The sequence below is a fragment of the Gadus chalcogrammus genome, chromosome 21, assembly GCF_026213295.1.
Source record: "Gadus chalcogrammus isolate NIFS_2021 chromosome 21, NIFS_Gcha_1.0, whole genome shotgun sequence".
Classification (NCBI taxonomy): Eukaryota; Metazoa; Chordata; class Actinopteri; order Gadiformes; family Gadidae; genus Gadus; species Gadus chalcogrammus.
The window spans coordinates 7687798-7714901 of NC_079432.1; the positions used below are offsets into that span (position 1 = coordinate 7687798).

General features: G+C 44.5%; 1 protein-coding gene across 3 annotated transcripts in view; it reads right to left on the bottom strand.

Annotated features, from left to right (window-relative positions):
• The window catches only part of epb41l2 (erythrocyte membrane protein band 4.1 like 2), a 45369-nt gene that overhangs the window by 16696 nt on the left and 1569 nt on the right, over nt 1–27104 (bottom strand). For all 3 annotated transcript variants that reach the window (XM_056581856.1, XM_056581855.1, XM_056581857.1), the window contains exons 2-14: nt 16410–16672; nt 15967–16155; nt 14309–14590; nt 9436–9540; nt 9282–9324; nt 6560–6635; nt 5766–5862; nt 5164–5288; nt 4681–4768; nt 2614–2766; nt 2311–2408; nt 1561–1733; nt 675–751 (exon numbers count right to left, since the gene is read on the bottom strand). In XM_056581856.1, coding sequence (XP_056437831.1) covers nt 675–751; nt 1561–1733; nt 2311–2408; nt 2614–2766; nt 4681–4768; nt 5164–5288; nt 5766–5862; nt 6560–6635; nt 9282–9324; nt 9436–9540; nt 14309–14590; nt 15967–16155; nt 16410–16658 — 1755 coding nt within the window. In that variant the 5' untranslated portion in view covers nt 16659–16672. The remainder of the gene's footprint in view (nt 1–674; nt 752–1560; nt 1734–2310; nt 2409–2613; nt 2767–4680; nt 4769–5163; nt 5289–5765; nt 5863–6559; nt 6636–9281; nt 9325–9435; nt 9541–14308; nt 14591–15966; nt 16156–16409; nt 16673–27104) is intronic.

The window sequence follows — 27104 nt, forward strand, 5'->3', positions numbered from 1 at the left end:
TCCGGTGTGTATCAAAATGCTACCGCTCTACACAACAAAATAGAAAAAAGCCCCAACGTTGTAGTTAACCTGGTCGGAGCAAAGTTTAGGTTAGCGTCAAGAGCCTGTAAGAGAAGGGGGACTATATAAAGGTTGAATCCTCTTTATTCACCAGAGGGTTGGTCTCAACCAAATCCTGTTCATAAGATCATATAGTGAAGCCATGATAGCTATTCCGAGTTGCTGAAATAACTCCAGATACTTTACAACAGGACTGACTTTAGTACAAACATACATTAAGTTTTCCGAACGAAAATAGGAAAATATATACCGGTAATTGGTGTTTGTATTTTTTGGTTAAAAAAACCTGAAGCATTCAAATACTGATTTGAGTACCTGCATGACGAAAGAATATCAGAACATTTGACTACTTGGTCTCAGCACTACTTGACAAAAGAAGCATATGTCCTTTAAGACGTCTTTTGTAGTTACGTCTTCGATGGTAGGATGGACTCCCGTGTTCTGTGTACCAGATAAGCTAGAGAGGAGGTCAACTGTATCCATCCACATTCTTAGTCTATCTCTTCCTCCCTAAGTCACGCCCGCTCACACACACACACACACACACACACACACGCACACACACACTCTCTCTCTTCGCCCCTGACCTAAACTGTACTACTGTGGATACTCACCTTTGAGTCAGAGTGCAGCTCTAGGTGGGGCTCGTGGCCGTTCTCACTGCCCGCCTCAGTAATGTTTATCACAGGTGCTGAAGGAGATGAACAGCAGAAGAAACACAACACAGACACATCGCTCGGTCATCATGCAGCAGACAGAGCAATGGATTGATCCACTACAGGTGGAGCCAAGCGGAGCTAACGGTCACTTCACAAGCTTTAAAGAGCAGCACAGCCGGATCCTTCCACCAGGGGTCAGTGTCATGGCACAGTAAACAATCAGGTGGTCTTTGGGTTATGTCCAGTGAAGTTGATCCCATTTCTATCTAATGGGGTGCCATAATGGGGGAATGTGGAACAATTAAGGTTGTAAAAAGACACGGGAGGATTTTGTTCAAAATTGGACGGCTCAAAACTTTGAAATATATTAGATGGTTTAAATGATCAAATTGTACAATTTGATTTGATTACAAATCTAATTTCCGTTTTCTGGAATGCATCAACACTATGATCCTCTCATAATACAATATATCGCAGAACATTTCTTTAAACAAATCCAGCCCTTCCTTGTACTCCTTTTCCTTCTCTGTGAAAGGAAACATGTGTCGCAGCTATTTCCTGTATCTGTTCAGACGAAAACACTCAAACCATGCATGTGAACTCTCTCTCTCAAACACACCCACGTCCACACCTCTCTGCAACTCAATACAGCATTCTGGTCCAGCCTTTAGGATGTGCATTGTATTTCCTTTCTATCGATTTAAAACTACACCCACTATCCTACTGTAGTTGTGTTTCGTGTGCCTGATTTGTCCAACGGTGCATGTGTGAACTTAACATGTGTATGCACGATTGCGTGCATGTGCGTGCCTCTGTTGGTGCTTACGAGAGGGAGCAATACCTCCGTCTAAGCTGCGGCTGATCCTCTTGGATGAGGTGCGCTCAAAGTTGGGCGCGGGCCGGTCGATGAGGGAGCTGGCCAGGCGGGTCTGGGTCTGCGTGCGCCCGCTGTATCGGAACTTGGAGCCCAGGGTCAAGAAGCGGGCCTTGGGAGGAACCTCGGGGCTGTTCAACCTGAGGGCCGGAGAGAAAACACTGCATCTACAGGTAGCTGTTCAGGTGAGGATGGGTCTAAAGAAAACAACTCAGTTTGGACCATGAATAAAGACAGGAAAACCGCACTTATTTCTTATTACTTTCATTTTGTATTCGTTATAGGATTGTCTAACAATATGTTGATAATCGCAGAATCGCTGTATAATCTGCATCGTGTGCCAGGTATCGCATATCGTATCATGAGGTACCCTGTGATTCCCACCCCTAGTTCAATCTAAAGAATCACATCAGACACAGTATTTCTCTCTACTGATTGGTTAGGGCAGCACTGACAGGGCAGCACATACACTCTCCAGAGACCGAGTTGTAATGATGAATTAAACTGATGTCTTTCGACTCCTTATGAACTGTCATGTCTTATTACATTTGTGCTACCATGAGCCCACGTGCATTAACTTGAGTTATCTTGTTAAGTGGAGATGTGTGCGTGTGCGCCCATGCGTGTGTGCGTGTGTGTGCGTGCGTGCGTATGGGCCTTTGTGTGTGTGCGTGTGCATGTGTGTGCACGTGCATGCGTGTGCATGTGCGTGTTTACCTGAAGAAACTGTGATTCTCCACACACACTTTCCACAGCCTTTTGGCAGAACGGTGGTTGGGTAGTTTGAATCCAACCGTGCTCTCAAACTGCTCAGACTATCAAGGAAACAAAAAAGGCCATAAACAGATCAACACTAGGAGAAGGAGGAAGAGAGTTTGGGCGTGCATCATTATGAACCTGTTTGTGCAGACTATTCCCTCACTTGTGTTACCATGGAAAGAACATCAAAACTAAACTAAACAGTGAAAATAATACAACCGCATTGTTTATGCTGGATGTTGCGAGTTTGCGTCTCCATACCTCTCCTGGTCTGATCTTGATGTAATAGTTGTTCCGTTTGTATGAAATCTTGAGTATTTTGGGCCAGGCGAATCGATTGATGCGAAGTTTGTCTTTGTAGACCAGCAGCCCATTGGCACACACACCGAGCATGATGTCCACACCCTCAGAATCCTGTAACAATAACGAACATCGATATAAAACACAAGTATAAAGGAATATCATAAACAGTTATTATATATGTATGCATTTTCTTTTATTAACAGTATTTGAACTTGACCAATAAGAAATATGGGATGCATCACTAAGTTAAATGTATCTAGACATGACAGGCTCTTAGACAGTCTTGGTGCATCAGAAATTCAATAAAGATTCACACACATGCGCACACACATGCAGCCTCACTCAGGCGCACACACATGCAGCCTCACTCAGGCGCACACACATGCAGCCTCACTCAGGCGCACACACATGCAGCCTCACTCAGGCGCACACACATGAAGCCTCACTCAGGCGCACACACATGAAGCCTCACTCAGGCGCACACACACACACACACACACAGAACTGTAACTCAATTAGCTGGCAGGCTGACACACTAACCAGGCCAGACACAGAAAAAGGAAGAAACAAATCTAAAGAAGTGAAGAGGTCTTAATACCAGTTTCAAAGGAAGATGAAACACAGATTAGGAGCCCGGGACAGAACCGATGGACGTTAAGACACAAATAGAAAGATAGATGGAGACACAGACAGACAGACAGACAGACAAGGATGGGCAGGAAACATTGATACCAGTCGGTAACCAACAAGGGCAAAATCTGCTCGGCTAATGGCTAAGGATTTATTATGTCGATAATGGATGCTTTTACTGTAACACACGAGTGCACACACGTGCCCATCCCATGCTATTAGGGAGTAGCCCATCGACCGTGCTCTTCTCTGTGCGCTGCGACATTGATCAAAACAAAAAGTGGAAGTTGGGGGGGGGGGGGGGGGGTTTGCTCTTAGTCGCCATGGCAACGGCGATGGGTACGGCGGTAAACAACAGCCCCAGAGGGACTACACATCATACATGCCTGTTTTTGTATTTACTAGCGTTGCTGTGAACTCAACTGGATTACTCAACAGATTGCCTTGTTTCCCACTCTTTGTATTACTTCATGTTAATAATCCTGTCGTGGTGTATGTACGAAGACTGGATTCTGGATCGGTCTGGTTATCTGCCATGATAAACATCTATAAACACACCGAATCTCTGTGGGATAAGCAGGCACTTTCCTCTTGTTGCCAAACAAGTGAAGCGTGCCCTTAAAGGGAACCAACCTGTTTTACTCTATAGCAAAAACTATCGCAGACCTCCGACATACAGACTTCTTCTCCGTCTCATATTATTTCACATACTCCATTTCCTCTTTTATAACATACCCCGCCACAAATGCATATACACACACACACAAGCAAACACACATACACAAACTGTCTGGCTGACCTAGTGTCCCAGGAGGGGAGAGATAGGCAGTTCCCATGGAAATGGCCCCCCTGCTTTCCTAAGTGTGTTTGTACAGCTGACATATTCTCTCTCTCTCACACACTGTCCCTCCCCCTCTCTCCACATCAAAGCTAAATATGCCACATTGCCAGACAGGTTATGGAACAGATATAAAGACATCAACAGTTTTTTTTTTATTCTGGATGAATTCAACCACACTGACTGAAGATGAACAATCGGTTCAAAAAAAGTCTTTATGCCATTGTGGACCATCATACGACTCATCACCACCAGCCAGCAATGCAGAGAACAGACACAGCTACAGACACGCCCCTTATCTATGCAAATAAGCAGGGTGCTCTACCCAGTGAGCTAGTCAGGGAATGAGGCACGTACTCCTGGCAACGGTACAGCCAGTAGCCACACTGACTGGCATAATGAGCTAGTCAGCGCTATAAACCCCGGAGGCCATGAATCTGGTTGGACCAGTGGCCACCATGGGCTTTGAGGGAGACAGAGGGGCTTCATTGACCCCAGCGGCAGTCAATGTCCGACTGTGAGGGCCGTGTCCGGAGGGTCAGCAGGCCGCTACGTACCTTGGCTCGGTGAAGGTCCACCCCGTACATGGATAGCTTCTTGGCGTTTTCTAGGAACTGGGTGTCCGCCTGCGCTGGGTTCATGCCCCTGGAAGCAAGAACAAACCAGAGTAGGTGGACTGTGGCTGTACTAGGTACTTCTTTGGTGATATACATCTTCGTTTATGTCTATGATGAAACGAGAAACCAAAGCACCGACTTAACACACTCATTTCAGCACTAACAAAAATAATGTACGTTTAACAATTGCTCACGACAGATCTAAAAACATCCCAAAAATACATTTTGGTACAATTATTTTAAGTTTGGTTGCCAGCAATGAAAACAGAAAATAAACCACATTATATTCAAGTGCCCTCAAAAACATCTGTATCCAGAGAGTTCATTTTGATGGTTCCCCTTGACTGTGGTATTTCATCGTTGGCAAAATGGACCCCCCCCCTCCCTCAAGTAAACCGGCACCACCATGATGTGACCTCCGACCTGTGGGATTTGTGGAGTTCTAGAATCTTCTCCTCCATCTCCTTGTTCTGATTGGGCGCAAAGCTTTGCTGGGTGATGTAGTCCAGAGGTTGTGGCTGGTCAGGCTCGTAGTCCCCATGCTCTGCCTGAGTCATGGGAGGAAGGACAAGGAGATATATTTGGACATCACAATGTATGGAAACATTCATTTTCATTCTGTATAAAAGATATCTATCCTATTTAGAATGCTTGTAATAAACCTCTCTATATAATTGTGAACTACCATTTATAAATCAATTTACTGCACTTTGGATTTAATTGTGAGCAACTTTTGTTAGCTTTTGGAAAGAATCCTAGGAAACTATGATTGACATTTAGAGACTCCAACAATGCATTGTGGGATAGATTTGAACTCACAAACCATAAAGGTCAACTAATAAAAAAGTCAATGCGAGATAGGATGATACACAATTTGTTCTTGTTCGGCAAATCTCTGCTCCCACTCGAATACTCTAAATACGCACAGCGACGGTTGGGAGTTGCCCTTTCCCTGCCCTCCCACTAGCCCAATTGAATCCCATGCACACGGACACGCACACACACACACACACGCACACACCTACCTGCAGTGTGTAGGATCCCAGCAGGGCATGGGTGACGAATGAACAGGGGAGACGACCTGAGGCCACATCCTCACGGAGCTGCAGACATAACAGGTACCTGTGAATGGAAAGACATGATGACGTCCCTGACGTTGCGGAACGGGGTTTGTCCGTAGCACAGATCTACCTGATGGCTTTCCCAGCGTTTGGTGAACAACTTGTCCAAAAAAACAAAACCATTGTGTGTATCATTTGAGCCATTTGAAAAGCAGGTATTTTTCTGCTATGCTTGTATCAACAGTCAATGTCGTAACTCCAACATTTACGCAAATCTCTTCTTTCAGACTGCAAAATAGTAAAAAGCGTTTAGCGAGATTCAATATGATCCAACATTACGATCAACCATTTGTAGAAGAATGGTTAAAAAACTGTAAACTCTCTGAAAACACTTTGTGTTTATGATAACAAATATGTTGGGACTTGGTATGTAGACCTTCATAAAACGGTTGGGTCATTTTTAATTTAGCAAGACCACCTCGGTGGTGTTCAGTTGTGTGGTGTAAGTGACCTAGATTGATCCTGCGTCTCTTAACTGTCAGAGCAGGGGTCTGGTCCGTTATGCACACACATGCACAGACACTTACAAACAGCCCTTAGACTGTGGGGCAATGTGTACGTGGGTATGTATGTATACATAATGTGCAAATTCTAGGCTGCACACAAAACACACTGCTATCTGGGATTTTTATTGTAATAATGGGTCTCAAAACTTAAAAAAAGACAAACAACAATCCATTGAAATCAACGTTGTGTACCTGGTAATGTCTTCAGTCAGCAGCGAGGGATCGGGAGGGTAAAACTTGACGTTGAATGAAAACTGCCAGTTGTTGCCTGTGTGGAGTGAGAGGGACGCAGCATCAGAAATCATTCATGTTTCTATATTCTGCACTGGATCAAAATAAAAGCAACAGAAGATGTAGTCAACCCCAGAGAGACCTTTCATACATTTAGTGACAAGAGAAGTCAGCACGAGAATGATACCTAGATCAAAATAGAACAGTGTCACTTAGGGGTCGGAGAATTAGTTGAATGTTCAATTTAGTCAGGACGAAGATAAGACTGCTGGCTTCTGTCCATGACATGCGCAGGTTGAAGCAGACGGAAGGACAGGGTGTGTGATTCAATCACTCTTGCATGATCTAAGGAACTATGACATTTCTAGAGAAATACAGTAGGACACACACACACACACACACACACACACACACACACACACACACACACACACACACACACACACACACACACACACACACACACACACACACACACACACACACACACACACACACACACGTCTAGCTAGACCCAATTATATTCTTAGTTGTGCTCATTTCCAATGAATTCTCCACAACAACAATTCTGGTTGCTGCCATTGTCTCTTTCTTGCTCCCTCTCTCCTTCCCATTCACTATCAACACAGAGTGTTGATAGTCGAAAAATGCTCTGATTTATTCCACAATAGGCTTATCAATGCCACACGTTTTTGTTTCCTTCATACTGAATTCACTCATACAACCACTCTCACTCCCTCTATTGTCCCTCATTCTCCAGTAACTTCATCTCCCTCTCTCTTCTCCCTGTGTGACATAAGCTGGCGATTACATCATCAGGAAAATTACATCTGGGAAAGGATGACTTCACAGAGACCATTTTCTAATCCAAGTGTATGCACACACAGACACGCACACACAGACACAAAGGCCAGCCCAAGCTCCTTCCTGGAGGGAGAGGGAGGAAACGATAAAAGTAATAAGGAGAAATATAAGCAGAAGGGTGACACTGCAGTAATTAGCATTAGGATGCTAATGTTGTGCACAACACACTGTAATAAATAGCAGGGGTCTTTTTCCCCACTCGTCGATATTCCAAACACATTATCCAAGTTCCCGCACTGTGATACTGTGGACCGTAGAAAGAGACACCGTTCACTGCCAGTTTCAGTTTTAGATTTAGGTTTTGCCAGAGAAGTGTGATTAGTTACCATGAGGGGGTGTTCCTCTGGGAATGTTTGTGTGCGTGTGTTATTTGATCTTGTGCTTGCTCCACACCCAGCATACTCAATCATGTGATACCAAAATGATGAGGGCCCCTAGGGACAGCAGGTGGAACCACCAGATGTCTTGCGCAATGTACCTGAGTGAAGATGGCAGTGTTTGCATCAGAGCATTTATAAAAAGAAACAGAACTTCTGGAGGGCGTTGGAAACTACGGTTACTGCACACTGTTGTTGTTGTTGGGAGTTTGATCACCTGCGTGGATGCCACCACCGCATGCAGCACACTAGAGACTGCAGACCACAACGGTTGTTTTTGGAGACTTGGATGGAAACGATTGCCCATGCCAACCCGCCCAAACCTTACTGACTGAGGGAGAACTCCTCCACCCGCCGCCCATATTGATTCAATAAAACCTAAGCACACAACCTGCTGGTGTCACTGATTAAACTGTTGTAAAGGAATGAGCAGTGACTACACTGTGTTCAAACTGGTTCGTAAGACCATTAACAATAGAACAACAGCAACTGAGAGAATCATTTTCTCCACCAATGATTTGGAAACTGTCCTTATTTATTTCGATCTTCTTACAGCTTGGTGACAATCGAGAAAGCTGTATATATACACACTGCAAAAAAGGGAATGCAGAATCTATGTATGGTTGTTTAGTGCTAACCAAACGGCTCTGGAGATGGGCATGATGCAACAGAGGTGTGTATAACTGGTCATTTGTGAGAACACACAGAGACTGACCACTCACACAAGTGAGTAAGTAGAAACAAAGTACATACACAAGCATAGATAGATGTATGCAACATTCATTGTGCACAACCAGCCTCGCCTTTGACTTTACGTGCCCCGTTCAGACACAGACACTTTACACACACTAATTATAAAAAGGCAGTGAAATACTTTATAGGGCCAAAATGACACGTTTCAATTGAAAATTCCATGTGTAATTGCAGCTTAGCGTTTCAGATCGCAGCCCTGCATGCACATGTAGGTTTCAGAAGGAAAACCGTTCAAAAAGAAAAGTACAATGTTGGACCAATAAAGTACAATGAAGGAAGTGCTGCTAGACTTCAACTCCAATGCAGAGCTTTGGTCTAAAGCACGATATCCTACTGTGGAAGAAGTCCGCCATCTTGCTGACAACACTTAACTGATTTGACAAGGCGTTGAGCCCATTGTTTATGTTACTGTAAGACATTAAAAGGCAATATGGATTACTTCTTTCATTTGATTTAGTACCGCAGCTAAGCGGGTAAAAAAAGATGGCATTGTTCAAAGGTCTAACATTTTAACGTCCTACAGCTCTTGCTAATAGCTTTTAAATCGAAATGCCAGTCTTAGGAACCTAGTGAATTTGCAGCGCTGTATGTCGGCTGTATTCAATTGGGAAACCATGTTCATGGGGAAGGATGGGGGGGTTTGCTAGTAAAGAACCACTTGGGAGGCTTTTCAGAGGAGTCAAACTTACTGCGTATCTGTCTCTTGATGTCCTTAGTAGGGTCCAACCAACACTGTTGTGAGGAAACAGAAGGAGAACCGCATCAGTTATCTTATTGATGGAATAAGTCATAAAACAGACTTCGTCACAATATAGACAATTATTTTCTGAATGTGCGACCCACCCTCTGTTCGTGGCTATCCTTGTACGTCAGGCCGAAGTAATCCCTCTCCATTAGGTTGAGATGCTCATAGACTTTAAAGAACAAGAACTGTCCCTTCGCACGTTTCTGAATGGAGACACAAAAAACGGACAGATTAGTTCAAACATATCTAGCATTTAGACAATATCAGCATTGATCATAAATCAAAGTGAAACAGTGCGAAACAGTGTGTTTACCTCAATGTACTAAATGTAGTACTAGTCAATGAGTCAGTATATATATTTTTCGTATGGCCTTTCAATCAGTTTCTCTAGTCTCAATAGGGCTTCACAGGCCCACATTACACGACACACACCCCCCTAACCCTACGCCATCTAAAGCACAAGGGAGACATTCCAAGAGAAGGACCCATTCTCCCAGCGAAGGCTAGAAGTGGAATCGGTGCCAAATATCATTGGAACCGATATGCATGCACACGAGTTTACCTTGTTTAAGTCGTATTCGTCTTCTCAACTCAATTCCCACATATGTCTCAAGTGAGTCAGATGCTCAAGCAAGATTCCGTCATCGGACGATAGTCTGCTTTTGGTTGTACTAATCCAGCAAAGACCAGATCAAGAACCAATACCGTTACAATTAGTGAAATGGGTCCCTTTTCCAGTAATCCGGGAAAAACTGACATCAGAATCCCCTGATGAGAACTGTTATATGTTGCCAGTTCCTGGGGAGAGGGGTTGAATGTTTAGAATAAATAAAATGTATTCCTACTGAACAGATGGAGTGCTATCTGCCATTCTTTGTTTTTTTAATTGAATAATGCAATCACTCTGTTTCGTCATCCGTCTGTCCATCTGCCTGCCTGGTGGTCCATTCCAGAGACCAAAAGTCCCTTGGCTCCAGGCTAAAGCAATCTCATACAAATTCATTGTGTTCAGTCCTGTTCTATGGAATCTCACTGCGTCTCTGAAAGTATGGGTTTATTGCCTCTGGATACTCAGCCTGAACTAAATGGTTCTTTGGACAAAGCGTCAGAGAGTTTCTTTCTGAGATCCCACCACTTATATCACAGCTGCGTATGACTATTCTATAAAATGTCAAGTTAAAGTGAATGTCAACTTTTTCTACAACACACAGATTTATTTGATGCGTTTGTTGAAACAATTTAACCGTGATATCTGAGATGGCTGCATTGCATGCATAAATATGCCATCATGAATTAAAAAAAAAACACACCCAGAAATCCTGGCGTCTCAGTCTGACCTTTGATTGAGCGATAAGGGGCTTTCTGGCAGTTTGCTCCCATTTGAGTGCTGACTCCTACCAGTAACATCAATCATCTCAACATCCTACACACTCAAATATGACTATGGCATTCAGCACGTAGCCATGTGCCTAACTGAAAGAATTCAGAGAATGTCGTAAAATGTCAAAGAAAGCCGAATTGGTAATTTAATTCAGCTAGCTTCTCTCACTCACTCTATCGCTCCCTCAATCCATCGCTCCCTCCCACACTCCCATAAACAGCACGTTCACAGACGGACTGAAGGAGGGGGGAGCGTGATACATTGGGGGAAAAAAGGAAATATTAGAGAATGAAGGAAAGAATGTCTTTTTGTCTTCGTCCCTGGGACAGCTGAAAACTTCAGTGGTATGTTCCAATGCTTAGTGACACACACACACACACACACACACACACACACACACACACACACACACACACACACACACACACACACACACACACACACACACACACACACACACACACACACACACACACACACAGCATTGAGGGAAGAATGCGACCTTTCACTTTTCCTCTGTGTGCTAGTCTCCGTGTCTGGTCTGTGCAACAGTCCCTCTGAGCAAGGCACTTTCCCAGCGATTCCCAACCCGTTTTAGCTCAAGAGCCCATTTTTAGCTCTGAAAATGCTCTAAATTTTATACAGCTGCTTCAGCATAAATTATTTTTGTCAGTAATATCAACCACCCCCTGAACACAATCGCATCGCTATACTACAACCTTAGTAATTGCATATCAATTGTATATATAGGACATCTATGAGAACAAAAAAAAAAAAAGTGATCAGCAATTGCCTGTGACTCCGTTTGCATATCAGGGGGTAACAAATGGGCCCCCAACCTCAAAGTTGGGAACCACTGTCCTAGCCCATCACAGCATGATCAAGGCCATCTGGATTTGTATGCATTTAAAAACAGCTTGCTTGAGTCATAGATATAACTTGGCTTTATGCACACAGAAATGCTTGTAAAACAGATTTGCATCAGGTCGATTAGCTTGGCTGAAACTGAGCCCAATGATATTTTTTTTCTAGTAGTGAGTCGCAAATCTGAATCCAATTCTAATGAAATTCCTTGGAACGAGACGTGTAACATTACTACACAGCCCCCAGCAATCAGCAGGTCAGGTAGTGAGCCAATCATCTAAAAAATAAACCTCAAACATTGTTTCCATGACCAGATGGATTTGGGCTCTTATGTGTCAAACGAAAAAATCCAAACTCTGGTATGCATTATGTTTAACCATCTCTTTCTCTCTCCCTCTCCCTCTCATGACATCCTGTTCTAGCTATGCAGCCATGTGGAGGACGGTGGATTTGGGTGTGTGCAATGTGTGTGTCTGTGTGAGTGTGCTGTAGAACAATAGCATATAGTTGTTGTATCAGCGTTATCTGCAGAGACAATGCAGCTTCTGTTCAAACTAACACACACACACACACACACACACACACACACACACACACACACACACACACACACACACACACACACACACACACACACACACACACACACACACACACACACACACGATCTGTAAGGCAGGTTCGGGACACAGACAGTTGCCCAAAACTGCAAGCAAGACCACAGTCGAGTCCTAACCTATGACTTCTGCGCATGACATTTCCAATGTCATGAAATTACTTCAAACTGGTCTATTTAAATTGGGTTTTTGAAATGCAACGTATGCGACTTGGAAAAGCTTTCCCAATTTACAACAAAATAAGTCCAAAAACGACAACACAACTAGATCCCGACCAAAACTGGATTTTAGGGGTTGATGCCGATACCGATATTAGGAAGTAAAAGATTTCTGTTGCCGGCCGGTGTTCAGAATATAGATATATCAGCCTTAATATAGATCACCCCAGGATCATGGAATGATGGGGGTGGAGCAGCTCCTAGGGATTTGCTGCTGACCCTCCAGCAATGCTTCGGGCCACAACAACATCGTCGTAAAACCCAGAGCTAAAGGAACCAATCCCCTTTATGGGAAGAGCTAATAACCTTCACACATAGCATAATGTAAAACTGTTAGTGTTTACGCAAATGTGCTCTGTTTAGAGGCTTGAGAACATTAACAAAAGAGGTGATTCTGTTAATAAATCAACACCATTTCTAAAATGTCATATCGGCCAACACATTTATCTGTGATAGGCCAATGTCAGCCGATAAAATCAAGCAAAACAATACATCGGTCTGGCTCTAAAAAACGACCACTGCAAAGAAAAACGACAAGTCGGTTCTGCCTGCCATGACATTATGCTGAATTTTACTACAGACTGCAAGCAATCCTCCATTTGCAAATGGGGATGTAGGAGATGGGGGTGCAAGAGATGGAGCCAGAATGTTCATGGTCGAAGGCCCCCTGCCTGCATGGGGGAGCAGATGCCTCCCGCTAATCTGGCGGGACCCCCTTAATCTGCCCAGTTTGTGCTTGATGTGTGTGTGTTTGTGTGCATGTGGGGTCACCAGACATGCCAAGCACTGTGTGCTTTTCTTATCCCTGAAAACCACGCCCTAACATTGTAATTGTGTACACACACACACACACACACACACACACACACACACACACACACACACACACACACACACACACACACACACACACACACACACACACACACACACACACACACACACACACACACACACACAATCCTATTAGAGCATTGCGTCACTGACACACTGACACTCACGTGTTGCCTGCTCAACCAGCTTAAGGAGACAAGCTGCAAGCACAACTAGATGGTGGGTAGGGTACAGGTGGTTAGGGGACACCACTAGCATTACAATGGCCATGTTTCTACAATTACCATCTCCCCTTGAGCCACACACATTTTCTGTACTTTTACTAATAATAATAATAATAATAATAATAATAATAATAATGATACATTTTATTTATAATGCACTTTATATTCAAGAATCTCAAAGTGCTTCAGAGAAAAAAATAAAAACTATTAAAAAGGGGGAACCTCAAAGAAAGTTTAGCTAAATGCTCTAATACTAGTCAATAGTCTTATTATAGCATGGATCAGTTTGAAGGTATGCAGAATATACTGTGTCGTTGAAGTACATTAGCAATTTGATTGTCCGGCAAAAGCAAACAATCGCTCCCTCGGGGACAGCCATTACGGAGCGAAAGGGAAGGTTTTCAGTCACGCTAGAATTGCATGCATCAGTTGGGTCTCTAAGGAGAGGGAGAACGGCATGTCAACAAAGAGACAAAAGTAAAAAAAAATGGCATGTAAACAGAGACTAAAACAACCCATATGGATTAGCAATCCATACTAAACAGATTCCATTAGAACTGTCTTTCAAAATGATTTAGGACTTTTTAATCACACGTTTGCCCGTTGGAACAAACTCAAGTTTGGTTGAACCGGAGCCTTCCAGTTCACTGACAGATCACTTTGTGTAACACACACCATCGCGTTTCTGTCTTCGTCTTTGTTTGTATCTACAAGCTTGTGTTAAGCGGTGCGTGCGTGTGTGCGTGCGTGCGTGTGCTTCTGCATGTGTGTGTGTGCGCGCGCGCGCGTGCGCGTGCGTCTGTGCACGCGCAGAGCCGCGTCCGCTGTCTCACCTCAACCTCGCAGGGGAAGTCGGTTCCGTCCAGGAGGGCCACGTGACACACCACAAGCTTCATCTTGTTCCTCCTCACCAGACGTAGGGGAGACTGAAAGATGGAGGACAGCCCCTCGTCTGCTGTTCCTTTGCCGTCCCCTGTCGCCGCCGGCTCTGTGCTCTTCCCCTCCACCTCGTTCTTCTTCTGCTGCTGCTCCTCTTCCTTCACGTCCTCGGTCGCAGACTTAGCCTCGCCGGGGCTTTGCGCGATGCTCTCTGTCACTTTCTCCTCCGTCGCGGGCTGAAACGCGGGGAGAGACAGAGTGGGAAGGAGGGAGAGGGACAGAGGGAGAGAGAGAGGGAGGGAGAGAGGGAGGGAGAGTTAAGCAGAGCAGACATGACACACAAATAGCGTCTGTGTCGAGGAGAGCATTTGAGTGAATAGACACGCACGCCAGGACAACAATGAAACAACAGTTTGACAGTCGGAGCCTGATGTGTAGTCGTCACTTGAGCCGTCTGCTTGGCCGGTTGTTTCTACGGGTCACCCAGCTGTCCGTCTGTCTCACTGGCAGTTTGTTGTGACAACAGTACACATGGGCCTTTCCTCCCAACAGTTTGTGTCTACCCCCTGCCCTCGCCCGTACAAATAATTCAACAAAAACAAAAAGGAAACGCACACAGTTGTGTTTGTCAAAGTAAATACTGCTCTCTCTCTGTTTGTCCGCCCATCCTTATACCTATTATGACCTACTGTCTGTGTGCTCAAACTTGGCTTTGTTTGTCTTGGTATTGATGCATCCGGTTTGCCACAATTCATGGTTTGGCTAACTCCGGGCCGTCCTATTGGCCTGGTGACTGGTGCTAATGGTGTCCCAGGGTGTGACTGATTGTGAATCATTGACTTTGCAGGGTGTGTGCCGTTTGTGCCGGAGACAGAGGCACTATGTGTGAGTCTGTGGCATCGACTGGCCTTAAACTGTCACTGTGTTTTAGTGCTGGTTATTTGACCCCATGTCAATACCTATCTGAACACATAGGTATTGATTGTATGGAGGGATGCATGATAAACATCAGGTCCGATAAACGATCGAGATATTGGGAAGTTTTAATGCATTATTCCGATAATAAAATGATAGTCGCTAAATAGAGCCGATAACTGGAACTCAATATCGCTTCCATTGGCTTACCCTTATGGATTAAGAAGGACTGCTCACTGTTGTCACACTCATGACATCCCCCCTTAGCACCTGAGTAGTGCCACGTGGTGTGGTAGATTAGGGAGCAAAACAACTTGTCATCACAACTTTGGAAGCTTTCTTACAGTCGCAGCACGATTGCTATTTGCGATACCTGTTCAGCTAATTTGTGTTTACAGTTATCAGTGATGTCAGATGGTTGGTCACAAACTACAGGTTATGACTGATTATATGATCAGTACTCAGCCATGAGTAGCAGGAAATCATCCGTTATAGGGACGGTTGAAATCTTTTATAATTAGTGCATCCCTAGTTGTATGTCCTTATCCCTGTTGAGTACCGTGAATGAGTTGACCACACACGCATGCCAACCAATTAAGTGATAATGGATCCAAAGTATCCCTATTTAAAAACCATACACTCAAAGGGAGTTGTAAGGCATGATGGACAGTCAAATAGACCAATAGGGAGGGATTACCTGGGTGTCCGCACTGGCGTTGGAGGTTGACTCTGCCTCTTTTTGCTTGACTTCTTCCGACTGAACTTCTTCCTTTTCTTCGACTTCCTCGATATGGCCGTTTGTCTCTGGGGCCGGGGCCGGCGCCTCCTCTTCCTCCGTCGCCTCGGAAATCACTTTATTAGTGGGGGAGGTCTCATTGGCCACCACCTTGAATTGAGAATAATGCAATTAAGTAATTCGTAATAATTAGTGATAACAGCTGGCAAGCATTCACAATCACATTAAGAGAGCTTTTGATAGTGAAAAAGATCATGAGAAAGGAGTCATAGTCAATGAAATTTAACATCTGGTAATAACGTTACAATAATCCAACTACTGAGGAGTTGTTGAAAACACCTCTGAAAATGCCATGTTTGTTACTAACCAACAGTTGTTAGGGAGACAATCTAAAACAAATGTACCTGGCCTTGGGACTTCTGCTTCTTAAGCCATGGAGGGAGGAATCTTGAGATTCCCTTCCCGTCCTTCTCCTTCTTATCCTCCTCCTCCACCACCTCCACCTCCACCTCCTCTCCCCCCTCTGCAGTGGCGTTCTCAGTGTTTGCTACTTCCTGGTTGTCCTCTGTGGCCTTCTCCGGTTGGTCAGGCTGAGTAGCTGTCTCCTCCGCTTTTTCTTTCACCTCAGTCTCAGAACCCACTTCGGTCGTCATGGCGACGCGTCAATCTGCCGAGTCAACGAGAAGCGGGTGAGGGGAGAGAAAAGCAGTCCTATATCATCCGTTATTCCCAGTGGAGCCATCCTAATCAACACTCCTGTGGCAAAATCCTCAATCCTATCAATTTAATAGGAAATATATCTCTAAAAGGTTGTGTAGGCAAGGTATTGAACACCCTTTTTTTGTCATATTGGTTGAAATCTCTTTACACCTCGACAGCAATCAAATAAAATATGAATTCCATTCGACCGGCATTAAATGATTTGACGTCTTCCTGTCCGTCTACCTACCGAGTCCGACCCGCCCTCACGCCCCCTGTACAACCATTGTGCATGACCCGAGTCATCCATACGGCTAGGCAGACCAATTGCTAAAGCTCATGTGTAATGTGTTTTGGGAATGGCTTTGAAAGGGGGCCTGAAAGTATCCCACTCCTAAGGAGGAGTGGGATACTTTGAGTTGGATACTTTACAAAATCTAGCATACTCTGGCATGTTTACTTCAAATTGACTACCATCACTTTAACATGTATGACATGTTTGGATAAGAGCTCGATACATTCGGTACTGGGACTGTGAAATCTATTAGATGAAAATGAACTGATAAGTTATATCTAAAATAAATGATGACAGCATGTCAAAACATAGTGAGAAAAATGGCAGAATCAAAGCAGCCTGCACATTTTGGCCGCGGCATCCATTTTTCATGGCTCGCTACTCTAGTGTGAGTTTTGTGCAGAATAATGTTTAATAAATGAGCCCACCAGTTTTTTTTCTTCTGGTATCCAACATTAACCAGGCATCTTAAATAAAACACACATACTTTAGTCTGGCGCTTGTACGATGGGTTATATTGTCCTAAATAAAAACTATGCCAAGACGTTGAAGAAAAAGTATCAGCCGTTGATACAATACAAGTCTGCATATTTAGGTCTCTGGTCCCCAGCTAATGGTGAATGGTGGTTTAAAACATTGAGCTCATGGATACTTAAAGCATTAGCACATGAATTCCATGGTAGTGGAGCAGTCACTTAAGCTTCTTGCTCCCACCCACTCAGTGAACTTTTTAAAGTTGGACAAATTTCTACAAAACATGCACATTAGGGAGTCATCAAGATCAACAGCTGTGTGGGCAACCAGGCCTGCCGCCCCCCACAAACACACACACTCACTCACTTAATCACACTTCAGCTTGTCATCGTCGCACATGACTTTAAACATGTTTTCCAGAGACACATATGCATGCCAACAACATGTGGATCAAGTACCCACACCCACACCAAGCTGATCAAGTACCTGTACACACACACACACACAGAGGATGTGACGACACTCGGGGACCATGACAACGGAACCAAGGGCGAGCTGAGGTCAGAATTTATAGAGTGGCTGTGGATGCCTGCTAGTGTTAAACCAGACCAGAGCCCCAAGGTTGTGTGTAGCGTACTTGAGGGGGGACACACACACACACACACACACACACACACACACACACACACACACACACACACACACACACACACACACACACACACACACACACACACACACACACACACACACACACACACACACACACACACACACGAGATTACTTGGTTTCATGGTCATTGATATGTTTATTTTTAATCTGATGCTAGTTTTCAGATTTATCACTCATTCCCTGATGATACCTTCAATAATACAAGTGCGAGTACAAGCGCACGCAGACACAACCACGATTGAGTAAAAATAGAACAGGTCTCCTTACGCAAGATTGGCTAATGAGGTGGAGGGCAGAGAGGAGGGAGAAGCGGGAGGAAAGAGGATGTCTAAAATGACATCCTGTGAGTTGCAGACATGATTTGCAAATCACAAAGAGATGAGAAAACAAGGCAGATTCTATAACCAGACAATTGTTTTTCCAGACCTGCAAATACACTTTGTTTTTTTAAGCGTCTGCCTTGTTTGTGATGCAGGAAGTGTTGCTGATGCAGGAAGGTTAACCTGGTCAGCTGTTGATCCAAATGTTGAGTTCAGTTGAAATAGCCTACAGATTCAAATTATTCAAAATAGTCTCTTAGTCCACGGTTGGAGTGTACGTGTGCGTGTGTATCATAACTATCAAGACACCATTTCTTGTTCGCATCGCATCCTTCAAATCACCACAACATAACCCGCTATCTAGATTTAACTGTCACAACTAAAGACTGTGTGGTTTTGAGCTAATGATTTTGTTAAATTTAGTTTAGAATTTCCTGCCATCTCAATAGTTTCTCTGTAAACAGCGTAAAGATCCGGTCAAACCAAAAGCGGAGCTTATTTCTGCACGATGTAAATACATACAAAGTAAACGCAACGACACTATATATGAACATTATATGTCGGCTCAAATGGCACAGCGTGGTTCACGCAGATTTTGTGTGATTCTGCTTGTGCAAATTCGCCTCATTCACTCAAGTTGAAATATTAGCACTTTGCCACGAATTTTCACTTAATGCTGAATCTCTCGCGCAAGAAAGGTTTGCAGTGCGCGAGTAACGCAAGTAGAATATTTACTTTACTTTTGGTGTGAACGCACCTTAATGGACACCATGTAGGAAAACCATGGTTTAGGCTACTAGGAATAAAGACTGTTGTAGTTAGTGGCAGACTATCCAGGCCACTATCCAGCTCAATGTGATCCAACACTAGTTGTAGTGGTCGTCCCTCTTGTTGACTCAAACCAGTTCTTCATCAATGGTTGAGCTGGCTTTGCTCGGGTTTTGAGTGAGTGTGTGAGCAGCATGTGTGTGAGAGGGAGAATAAATCTTGGCAGTGGACTGCATGTTTCTGAGAGATATTTGTCATGGCTGCTTAGTCCTTTTAAAACTCTAGAACCCTTCGTCCGTCCCCCTCTCCCTCCCCTTCTATTCCCCCCTTTTTCTCAGAGTGAGTCTCAGACTAGAGAGGACTTTCTTCTTATCCCACTCATCCCACTCTATCCTAATAAAATGTTTCTCTCTCCCGCCCTGGGAGCCCACTGATCTACCCCGTCCGCCTCTCTGTGTCCCTCGCCCAATCTCTCCTCTCATCTGCGCCTGCCTCAATCCCTTCTTTCCGGGGCCCTTTTCAATCTCTCCTCTTTATCTCTCTTTTGGCCGGCCTCCTCTCTCCATTTCCCACACCACAGTCCACTCGGACAATGGAGTCAACATTATTGCATGTTCATCATTGTGTCCCTCTCCTCTGCCTGCCTGCCCTCCGCCCCCGACTTCTACAACCATAGGATCAATGGCTTATGGTTGGGGAACGATATCTGCATGCTTAGCATGTTATGTAACTATGCTAGCAAGCTGGGACATTGACACAGTAGGACTTCCCTTTTACAAGTGAACTAGAAAGTATCATCAAAGACCCGGTCACCATATGCCAGCGTACACACGTATCCATCCAAGTTCTGCCAGGGTCTGAGGTTGTGTCTTGAAAACATGCGTTTTCCTTGAGAGATCTAAACGCCCACTATGTGTGGTTAGTTATAAGCGAGCGTGCTAAAAAGGTTTTGAATCGATCAAAACTCACGAGGATGACCGACGCTAATGCAGCAGCATACCCAATAGTAATACCCTGGATGTCCTTCTGACTGAAACAGTTTTATAAACACTACCTAGGTGTAACTTCAAATGGGACTCTTTGGTATGGGATGCATTGCATACAAAAGAGTGAGGACGGATTAGAAACACACAGGCTTTCATAACCCTTGATTGAAGATTTACAACCCCATATATATATAGGGTAAATAGTTTCTCACTAATAAAGTCCATAGCTGGTTAGTTGCTGGTGATTACATGGATGGATTAAATTAGAGAGATTAACATCTTACTTCGTTGTGCCCTTTAACCATGCAGTACTTCCCCACTCTTCATCTTCCTCCTTCTCAATTCCCTTTTATCTAATCCATTATTTTGTCCAACTTGTGTATACAATCAACATCCGCTTATGATATGCAGATCATGCCTGCCCCCTTCACTTCAGTCCCTCCCCCTCTCTCCTCATCTTCTTTCGTCTGTCCTTCAGAGCTCTGTAGCTCTAGAGCTCCCCCCAACCTATAGTTGTGGAGTGGCATGCAATTTAGGGAAGGGGGGGGAGAAGGAGTGAGGGACAGAGCGCAAGTGTGAGCTAGTGGGGTAAAGGGCTTTGGAGAACCACTAACAAAAGGTCAAGGAGAGGAGGATGGAGAGCAAGAAACAAGGTTACAATGAGAGGGGCGGTAATGAAGTGTGTATAATAGGAGTGGGAAGAGAGCGGGAGTGTGAAATACGGAGAAAGGGAGTGGGTAGGGTTTTAACATGTTGTTTGGTCTCCCAGGGTCAAGTTCAAGGGGAGACGCCTACGCAAGGCATTCAACATGTCCCAAAGGCTCGGATCCATGCCTCTTCATGGAACTGCCTACACACGACCACCTTGAAACCTTCCGGCAACATGACTCCCAACCCCCCTTGGTTCAGATGATAGGTTTATGACACAGCGATTTATAGTGTAATAGTTTATTTAATAGTATATGTATTAGTTTGAGTAAATAAACCATTATTTGCACTGATAAAAGATCCCCAGTGAGAAATGAATACAGACGGAAAGCTATAGAAATTCTCTCATCTTGTTTACCTCCAAATAAAAAAAGTATTCCTCAGAAGAGCCATTAATAAGGGGAAGTAAGTAGGCAAGAAAGTAAGGCAAAGCAAAAGGAGGGAAGTAATAAGAAAATACTTGATTGAGCCTGACTGGGAAAATCTGTTGCTCCGTCATAGCCTTACCTCAAAGCCCAGTGTGCGTTTCATCCCAGAGACCCCTTGATCTGCTGGAAAATTAACTCCAAGATGCTTCACTATAGGCAGCCAGCAAAGATAGCTTTATACAAGCAATTTGTTGTACCATTCGTCACAAGGAGGAGATTACGGAGCAGTGTGTAAATGACAGACTCACGCCCACGTACACGGTCAAGGTTTCATGCCTGCAGTGCCATCATCCACATTGCCGGGGGCATCAATCACAACGCAGAAAAAAACTTGCATTGTGCAGAGGCACAGACACAGACAAGCACATGCACAGCTCTTCCATATCAACTTTATCTGCCATAGGATTGTAAGAGAGCTATTCCACAGTGAAGTGCTTTCTACATTGCAGGCCCATGGCTACAATCCCTTATTTTATAGCAGACACCCCCAAGAGAAAAACAAAAACAACCAAAGTAAAAAAATACATCACAGCGGAAATCTAGCTTTTCAGCTGACAGGTTTTCCTCTACAATCAGCTTAAATGTTTGCCCCTAATGCATTGTGTATAGGATAAATTACAAGGAATCCTAAAGACTTTACAAATAAAAATGAATACAACACACCCTAGGGTTCAAAAGTTAATGAAAGACTATTTTGCTGTGGCAACCAAATTAATAACACTATCTATATTCAGCCGTGGCAAGTGGAGATTTCAGCAGATTTTTTTATCGATACGCTGAAAAAAAAAAGACATGACACTGAACAATCACTAACCGTATCAAAGCATTCAGGGTGCAATGTGCGCGAGTGCGTGCATGTTTTCTCTCACTTGCTTTGTGTCAGAGGAAATGGTATCATAATCATAGCATAGGTCACACCCAAAACCCACAAAGTAAAGGAAATGGCAAAAGATTAGCATTACTGACAATAATACGCATTTTTCAATCTGAACACACAAACACACTCCGTCTCATCCAACTATTTGTCCATCTGCCGTGGTGGAAAATGTGCTTACAAGCGCAAATCAGCGACCACTGAATCTCACAAACATGATGGCCGTGTCCAAATTTCAAAACAGCCCCGTCCCTTACACTGGCAAGCCCTATAGACACTGGATTATAACTGGGATTATCCATGTCACAGCTGTCCCTCAGTCAGCCAGTTCCACCCGACCATCCATCTATTTCTGTGCATTTACCAGTTGGTCTGAATGCATTTTCCCGAGGTGGTGGTAACACTGATGGTGGTGTGATTATCCGTGTACACAGATGATCATTCTTGTTATGTATTCAACATTTCCTCCTTATTCCCTGGGGTTTCCCCCAATACCATTCCCACCGCCAGCAATGCCTGCTCTGCTGGTTTGTCAAAAGACAAAGCCTCCCATTCTAAACTTCCCTTTTTATTAATCATAACTTCTGCAATTACTTTTCAAAGAAATCCACCTACACCCTCCACTATTATGACTCCCGCAAAACCCATTTCAGGTGTACAATACAAGCTTGTGTGCAGCCCACACCCACGCATGCACCACCACCCATGTTGGTGTATCCACCAGCCAGCGCCCCCTCCCTCCCTCCGTCTCTTTCTGTGAGAGAATAATAGGTCAGCTCATAACTACTTTTGTTATCTGCTAAACTCCCCTATTCAACAATTAAGGCAGTCAGCCGCAAGGGCTCTGCCTGCAAGTTGTGTGTGTACGTGGGAGAGCGAGAGTGAGAGCGAGTGAGAGAGAGGGTCAAACGAGAGAACATTAGACAAAAAACGTTTCGAGCCCCCGAGTGCTTTGAAAGGAAAAAGGGAGACGCGCTACATTTAAAAGATTATACGACTGAGGTAGCTTGTTGTTGAACCTGTAGGAAATAAAACCGGGAAAGTTGAACTGATCTTTTTTTTTGCAAGAGTGGGTGTGGTGTGGGGTATTGTCAAGGCAACACAGGACCGATACATTCAGGGATTAGGGTTGCATGTGGTGTGACGATCATCTGGATGGACATCAAGATGCACTGGTGCTGTTGAAAGCCAAAGGGCTAAAGTCTAAACTAAATCCGTATACAAATCTTGGAAAAGGCCGGGAACATGGGATCTACAGCATACAAGAAACCAGAGCCTAGTCTACATTACTGAACGCTATTGGAGGGACCCAATGAATATCTCTGGTTTACCAAATGTTTACACTCTAGCTTGCACTTGTATTGTTGCTTTAGTAAAATATCTAGGAGCTTGCAGCGCGCGCGCGCACACACACACACACACACACACACACACACACACACACACACACACACACACACACACACACACACACACACACACACACACACACACACACACACACACACACACACACACACACACACACACACACACACACACACACACACAAATTTCCTGACCGCTAGATGACTTAGCCTTACCCATAACCCCCGACTCACTCACTAAAATAGCATTTCCTCTAGGATGGACCATCAGAGAATGCGCTCATTAAGGAGGAGTACTACTGAAGAAATTCAGTTCACAGGGTTAAAATAAAAACACACTCACAGCAACTTTTCAGTGACTGATTGTCAGGGATGCTGTACCAGGCAAGATACCTTATACCTCCATAATAAGCCAACCAGTTAATGTTGTGTGATTAGCCAATTTCTGTTAGTTAACCTCTCTACTTTCTAAAATGTAGTTTCGGACCCATCATTCTCTCCTCCTGACCATTTAAAATGCAGTTGAACATCTATTTATTTATTAATTCAAGCAGCAACAAATGGTTTCTTTAATAACTGAATACTGATGTATCAGCTTTAAATTGATCTGCTGATATTAACAGCTGTAGTGGCATGTGAATCACTGCTCTAATTTCTTATTTATTGACTTTTTGTTCTCCAACAGTTGGGTTCATGTTCCCTTTGGGAGAATGTGACCCTTTGCTGATTAATCTGTTTTTAACCACATCTGGCCGCCGGCCAAAAAGCCACAGCAAACCCCCCCCCCACTGCCTTCAAAATCTCCCCCTTTTGTCCCATCATTTCCTTCTGTCTTTTTCCCCCCTTTGGTCAAAGACCCAGGCCCTTTCCCTGGGCTCCCTCAGCCCCTCCCCGCGCACACGTGCTCATCACCCTACTCTCCCACCGATATCGCCTCCCCTTTCATCGACACACACACACACTTCCCCTCCCCACCCCTCCTCTCCCACCGTCGCTCGCCCCTTACCCTCTGTTACGGTAATAAGCGGAACCTTACATTACATTACAGTTTCCATTCATCCGTGGGCCCTCTGATCTATGCTGTGAATGGCTGTCGCGCAGCGTGGGATCGCATGGCAGCAGGGAGCGCAGCAGGGAGCGCTGCGGGGCTATTGGCCAACGCTCCCCTCTGGTCAGGCTCCAGCACTGTCAAGCATGTCCGTCTGAAAACAGGACAGTCCCAAGGACGCATGCGAGCGCCACTCCTGATTGTTTGTTTTCCGCGCCGGGCCTGGGCTTGTGCAACTGATTACCATCGAGTAGGCAAATTTACACAGCCGCCTTTTTGGCCTTATCTTTTCCTAGATATTTGATCTATACAATATACACAAACATTTTTACATGCAAATCAATGTTTTTACATGCCATAACATTGCTCTCATTGCTAAACTACTGTACGGATGTGAGGTTAATGGCATAAGTTTCTGCTACACTTCTAGGGCAATAACATAATAAATTGTGTCAAGGTCCAATGGACATTTTCATCCCCAAGAGTAAGCCCCTCTTTCTCTGATCCACTTCCACTTCGACCTCCATTTAATGCTGTATGCGAAAGGCATACACACAAACACAAACCAAAAAAGCCACATGCAATGAGCGAGTGAATGTAGGACAATGTATCATGAATGTGGGTCTCTTTGTGAATGACAGCTGATGAGATAGATCCAGTTGAAAAAACAAGGTCAGGGTAAACACACACCGAGTGACACACACACACTGAGTGACACACACACACACACACACACACACACACACACACACACACACACACACACACACACACACACACACACACACACACACACACACACACACACACACACACACACACACACACACACACAGACAGACATAGCGATGTTCCCATAGCCTTTCCGAATGGTTAGGCAATATCGCTCTCCCTGTCGCCCTTAGTCAGCCTCTCTGTTCCCCCCTCTAACTCTACCCATATCCTCTGCCTCTTTGTTCCTCTTCATCCCTCTAATTTTGTCAGACTTTTACTACCAGCAGCGTTGCTTTCCTCTCATCTCCAGCGTGACTGTACCTGCCTCTTTCATCCATCTTACTGGCTGGGATCCGTTTCAACTAGTGCTTCACCTGTGTAACTCATAGTTAAGAGGGGCCATGGTACTCCCAGCCCCCTATTAAGCCCAAGGGAGCAGCAGCACCCTTGGGTTGGGAGAGAGTTGGTTTTGTCGTTCAAGGCAACATTGGCCATGCAATTCACCGGCCGAGTCTGTCAAGCAATCTGCAAGGCTACTCTCTGAGGGCCGGCCAAATTCCCTGTGTGTGTGTGTGTGTGTGTGTGTGTGTGTGTGTGTGTGTGTGTGTGTGTGTGTGGTGTGTGTGTGTGTGGTGTGTGTGTGTGTGTGTGTGTGTGTGTGTGTGTGTGTGTGTGTGTGTGTGTGTGTGTGTGTGTGTGGAACGGAGAAAGAGAGGGAAAGCTAGAGGATAACACAGTTGTACCGTTGGGGCAATCAGCTGACACTTGGCTAATAACTAACGCCTGTCTGGCCGTGGCAGCGCACCAGCGACATTCCATCCAAATATGTCATAAAAACATGATAAAATAAAAAACTGTTGCATTATCTTTCGTTGGGTGGTCTTTGACACAGAAACGAACGCCACGTTGAAAATGAGTTGTGCAATCGTTTGGAGTTAGTTTTAGCCACCTTTTAATGAGAAGATTCTCCTACCAGAAGGACCAATTAGGTCTGCTCATTAGCGGAGCCCCACAGAGCACCGCTCCACAGAGTCCTAGTGTTCTACCCAGCCGGCCGGCGGGGGCTCGGCTCTGGAGCAGATTGTAATAAGTTTGCTACGTACATACATAGCAAGGCCGGTCAGCAAGGTCACCCAGAGTGTGCGAGCTCATATCAAAACTAACCCAAAAACTAAAGTGAGAGGTGAAAGATCGTATATTTCATAGGAATAATGAGAATTTCCTGTCGTGTCTAGCGTTAGCCCAACATGCATCCCTCTCTGAGCTGGGCAGATTCAAGGCGACACTGTCCTAGCATGTCATCGGAATCTAAAAACAAGGGACTTGTGAAAATAGGATAATGAGAACAGGAAATGAGGAGTCACTAATTGAGGTGAATGTCGGGCAAGCGGGAAGTAAGCTCCAAATCTCATTAGCGAGATACTTTATCTAGCATCCCTATTGTGCATGCAGAATTAATAGATTGAAATGCCTTCAGTTCACTCATATCAAACATACTATGTTTTGCTTTTGACAGAGAATCGAGAGGATCTAGGACAACTAGCAATCAAAAATAATTGGTATTGAGCAAGGGTGTAGTATATACAGTTTCAGTTTGGATTTAAAAACAACATATTATTTTCCCTCTGTCTGTCACAGGGCATAAGATGAGGAGAGCTCAAGAGGAGATACTTCTGTGGGGAATACCGATTGAGATGATGACTAGTTTGGCTCAGGGCTTTGGTGCCCGGCCGGGCACCAACATA